Source organism: Ciona intestinalis, chromosome 5 (genome assembly GCF_000224145.3).
Source record: "Ciona intestinalis chromosome 5, KH, whole genome shotgun sequence".
Taxonomy (NCBI): Eukaryota; Metazoa; Chordata; class Ascidiacea; order Phlebobranchia; family Cionidae; genus Ciona; species Ciona intestinalis.
The window spans coordinates 4675184-4680766 of NC_020170.2; the positions used below are offsets into that span (position 1 = coordinate 4675184).

Sequence of the window (5583 nt, forward strand, 5' to 3'; positions counted from 1 at the left end):
GTTCTGAGTAAAAGCATGGTGTTTTTTAGGTCATCCTATGGTTAAATATAGTTACACTTATATTAATCAAATGTTCCTAGTTAGCTTTTTTAGTCATTAAGCATATTACCAACAACCAGGGTGATAATCTTCTGCTGATTTCCGCCTTTTTCGGTCAAAAAGGTGATTGCGGTATTTTAGTCTTTACGTGCGTGGTAGATTCATAGTTTAAGTTTAGATTTTTTAGCATTTTTCTTTTTAATTAAGCTCCAATCTTATCCCTGATTATTTGATATTTTGATCTCCAGCGGATGTGATCTGCATTAGTAGTGACAGTGAGGAGGAAGAAGAAAAATCAGCGATCAACATAAGTTCCGATAGTGATGATGATGTCATTTGTACCGGGGAGGTTCAGAATGAAGAACGGGAAGAAATGGATGTTAATAACTGGTAAGAGAAAAAAGGTGTTTTTAAGATAGGTCAGCTTGTTATTGGTGGCAATTTATGTATTTGTAAAAAATACGAAAGGAAAATTGTTTTCTGTGGTTTTCAGCAGTTAAAAATTACGAAAAATTGAAATATCTTGAAAATAACTTATTTGTTCTCCCTTCCCAGTGGTATGCATGTGGAAGATTCCATGAATCAACCAGATGATCAGGGAAGAGTCCTCGTCAATGTGAATCGTCCTCCAACTGAACCAGAGATCTTCCTTTCTCCTCAATTGGCAAGATCAGTGTTGCCACACCAGGTAAAACTTATGGCAGTGATGACCAAGTTTTTATTAGAAATTATTATTAATTCTTCAGGGGGCAAAGTTTATTGATACTAATTTGAAAAACTGCTTAAGGTTGTGAACCTTTTTTTTCTAAATATATATATATAGTGAGAGACTGAGAGGTTTTTTTTCTGGAATTTTTTTCAAGATTGTCATAGGTTTGGTAATGGAAAGAAGACTACCAATAAACTTATGACCTAGAACAAAATTTCATAAAATAAACAGCAATATTAACCTCAGATTGGAGGAATTCGTTTCATGTTTGACAACATAGTAGAATCTCTCACCCACTTTGAGAAAAGCCCAGGATTTGGTTGTATACTTGCCCATTCTATGGGTCTTGGGAAGACACTACAAGTCATCTCTTTTATCGATATCTTTCTACGCTACACGACAGCACGCACAGTTCTCTGCGTGGTTCCGGTTAGTTTTTTGTTTTGTAACAAGAATTTGTAACCTATGTAACAAGAAATTGTAACAATTGATTTTTATTGTAAATTTTTATATTTTCTGTTAAAGAATATTTTACATTAATTAGAACCTTAATTTTTAATTATGAATAAAGAGTTTTTTAATAATAATGTTTAATTATTAATTAAGTGTTTTTTACATTAATTAACAATAAATATATATGTATCAACTTATACACCTATTTTAGATAACATTTTCCATTTTGAACACCTAATTTCCTATGTTACATAATCAAAAGTAATGTGTCTTACATAGTAGCACAAACTGCATGTTATTTAACACAACACCTGCCTGTTACGTAAGCATCCGCGGGACCACAGGCAGGGCCTATTTAAACCCAAGAATTATTAGATTTTCCAATAAATACAAAATAACAAAAACAGTTAATACTGATCAATATTTTCCTATGCACGTGCTTGAATGCCACGTGCCGTTTGTTTTTTCTCCTTTCGTTATTCTTATCTAACCAAAAAATCAACAAGATTTAGTCAGTCTTATCTTGTTATATATAAAACATATAATTACTGTGGTTTCTATTTATATTTTCAGCAATGGTGTTATTATGTTTAAAAGGAAACTATTTCACATCAAAAATAACTTAGCTCAAATTTTTTCAGTTTATATTTATTATATATATATTAAATATTTTTACAAAACTTGCATTTAAACCTAGTAGCTTAGCCAAACGAGGCATTAAAACAAGTTTCATGTTAAAAGTTTAATGATCATAAAGTGCCATTTCCCCCATATACAGGTTAACACTCTAATGAACTGGGTATCTGAGTTTGAAATGTGGTTACCGACGGAAGCAAAGTCGGAAAACTCGAGTGATTTCTCCCCCCGGCCGTTTCGTGTTCATCTACTGTGTGATAACCACAAAAATATTGACTCTCGGTGAGTTTGTGTTTTATTAGAGTTAGGGAAAGATGGGACACCTTCCGTTTCTTTTAGTAGTAAACAAAAAACCTTCATAAAATTATAAAACCATATCCTCACGACTCCCATAGACGTTGGTAAATGTTTAAAACAAGATCAGGGTATTTGGATAATGTGCTAAGGGTGGCCCGTCCCTACTATATAAAACAACCTATGAAAACTACCGTGCTATAATTACAAAAATATTGACTCTCTGTAACTGAGTAGTGTTATTGCAGCTTAACATTTTCCCGCATTTATTTTGGGTATGGTATTAAAATATTCGGTGGTTTTTGGTTTTCCACCACACTTACATAAGCCTCTACTTAAATGCGTTATGTAAGGAATAAAATGTGGGAGCATCACACTGGCAGTAGACTGTATTCTACATTTACATGTTTTTAATTATGTTATGAGTGTAACTGTACTTTAACAATGTCACTTCAAATTTTACTAAAAATTACACATGACCCTTACCTGAAGTAGTCAACTTATTTATTACCTATTTAAAAAACGCAGATCAAAGGTAGTCAGTGAATGGTACACGCATGGTGGAGTGCTTTTACTTGGTTATGAGATGTATCGTCTTCTTACAAGTCGTAAACCAAGGAAGAAAAAGGCAAAGAAACCGAGCAAATCTAAATCATCAATGGTGATTGATGTAGAAGAGGAAGACAGACTTTCTTCTTTATCAGCAGGTAGTGTAATGTTTACAATGTAGTCAGAATTCCTATTCTAGTTTTTCTTAAGGTAGTTTTTGTTTCTGAGTAACCTCAACACTCTTAAAGTGATATTTTTAAGTAATTCTTGGACAAAAAGTCTTAAAATATATTCTATTTTTTTAAGGTAATTTATGGACCAATCGTTGTATTAATTATTATTAGGTTTTTCTTAGGTATTAATGAACTTGTTTCTACACATACTGGTTTGTGTCTTGACTTTACTTATGTAATTGTTGTTATATAATAAGTTCCACACAGTTTGAAACATAATAACATATGCAAAACTTTAGGGGTTAACACTTTTGAAACAGATGTGAAATATTTTTACCACCGCTATTTTTTCTTAAATAGCTTTTACTCTGTTAGGTGTCTATACAAACTGAAACAAGCAGAGTTAAACGACTATTACTACAACTGCATTTTAACAATATCACTCCAGATTTTACCAAAATTTAAAAAATCACGCTTATACATTAGACAACATACTTGTACCAGTATCTAGCTTTGATCCCAGTATCCTACATTCTATTAAATGCACAAACCAATTAGCCAACAATAGCCAGTTAATCTTAACCATTACATACAGGCATGCAGGACAGTCTTCTCCAGCCCGGCCCTGACCTGATAATATGTGATGAAGGCCATAGGATAAAGAACAGCCATGCCAGTATATCACAAATGTTAAAGAACGTCAAAACTAGAAGAAGGGTCGTTCTTACTGGTTATCCTCTCCAGGTAAAATTCCTTTTGATTTATATGTATATATTTAAGTTATGTAGGCCGATTATGTAAAGTATTTAGCTTTTAATGAAAAATTGTTTGTTTTTTGCATAGAAAATGGGGTTGTGTATTTTTGACTTGTTAATAAGAATGTTAAACTATTGTACAAATACCACATGTCTATTAGAATCAATACCAGTTATCAATTCATGTACAATGTGTCAGATTAAAAAAACATTACATAAATTAATAACCTTAGTTTACATTGTTTGGACAAATCCAGAACTGACCATAAAATGCATGTTTTATGTACTTATCTACACAAAAAATCTCATACACTAACCACCCATATGTTAACCATATACAACCCACTTTACAGAACAACCTGATAGAATATTGGTGTATGGTGGATTTTGTGCGGCCCAATTTTCTGGGTACAAGGCAAGAGTTCTCCAACATGTTCGAACGTCCCATCTCTAATGGACAGTGTAAAGACAGTACAGTTGCAGATGTTAGGTTGATGAGATTCAGATCTCATGTACTGCATAGTCTACTGAAGGGATTTGTACAAAGACGGTAAGTTTTTTAATGTATACACCACTTATCTTGTAACAGAATATTAAACTTAAACGTGTGAATTTAGTTTAAAGTTATACGCATTTATAAATATTTAAACAAACTGTTGTATACATTTTTTTATTTTACACAATTAAATTTAAAATTACAGGTTTTTTTTTATTAATATTTAAAAGAAATATTTTATTTTAAGAAAACAAAACGATTTTTTTAATACTTTCTAAAGCACCTTAAACTATCTTTTTGATCTCTAGATCTCACTCTGTCCTCCAGAAGACTCTTCCTCACAAGGAAGAGCATGTTTTGATGATCCGTTTGTCACAGTGGCAGAAAAAGTTATACAACACGTTCATTAAACAAAAGATGGAAGGAGGGTCAGGAAATTGGTGTAGCTCAGCAAATCCTATTAAAGCTTTCTCTGTATGCTGCAAGGTAAACAGTCAAACTTTTTCATGTTTACTTCTTAATATTATTTAGTTTTTTTCTAATTTTGGCCCAAAATCAGTTTTAAAATAGCTAATGTTATTCTCCTGCTTTGGGAGTGGAAAATAAATTACTGTTACCAAAAAATACTTAACATTTTATTCCTTAATACTGTATAAGTTTTTGCTAATTTTTCAATTTTCAAAACTACAGTATTGTTTCAGTTTTATAAAACTAATTTTTTTTTTTTTTGAAAAATTAGTTACATCCATTTTTGCTCCAGATCTGGAACCATCCAGACGTCCTGCATCGAACTGTCCTCCAGAAGACTGACTTGCAATCCAACGGAAGTGAACTCCTTGATGCAGACTTTGATCTTCCGGACCTCAACGTGGACTCTCCATCCAGGAAATTAAAACAACTTCCTAAAACGTAAATTATGTTTTGTTAACAGTTTAAACTACTTTTCCATACTATATGATATATATGCTGGCTATCTGTATGTAGTTTCTGCGTGTATCTCGTTAAATATTTTGTTTGTGTGTTGTAAGTTAGATCAAATGCCCAATGGTTAATTTTTGCTTAGTGTAGCGAAGGAATGGCGGTTGTTATAACACTGGTGTTCTTTTTTATACACCTTGTGCTCACTTGTATGTTACCACATAGGTAACCTTGTTGGTATATATTTTTTTGGAGTTATCACTTAATTTTAAACACACACAACTATACTCCAGCAGTGAGAATCCCACCAGCTTAGCAAACACTGTGCAAACAAACGCTGTTGGCCCTTTTTCTGCTGACAAACCTGAAAGTAGTTTAGATTGGGTAAGTTGGAATTTCTTTCATTGAAAAACAAAATTTCTGCATAAAACTGTCCAATTCTGTCTAATAATTTGAAAAAATAAAATAATCGCCAATATGTTTATGGCTTGTACAAACCATTCATTTTCTGCAAAACATTTTCATAATTAACCTTTGGAATATTGGGCCAAATTTGGTTTA

At 32.3% G+C, this 5583-nt stretch overlaps 1 protein-coding gene across 1 annotated transcript in view; it reads left to right on the forward strand.

Annotated features, from left to right (window-relative positions):
* The window catches only part of LOC100181238 (helicase ARIP4), a gene marked incomplete in the record, with an annotated part of 15155 nt that overhangs the window by 3810 nt on the left and 5762 nt on the right, over positions 1–5583 (forward strand). The window contains 10 exon segments of the mRNA XM_004226031.4: positions 288–429; positions 595–727; positions 995–1177; positions 1980–2119; positions 2660–2838; positions 3449–3597; positions 3962–4158; positions 4413–4590; positions 4865–5013; positions 5316–5406. Of these exon segments, the coding sequence (XP_004226079.2) occupies positions 288–429; positions 595–727; positions 995–1177; positions 1980–2119; positions 2660–2838; positions 3449–3597; positions 3962–4158; positions 4413–4590; positions 4865–5013; positions 5316–5406 (1541 nt within the window).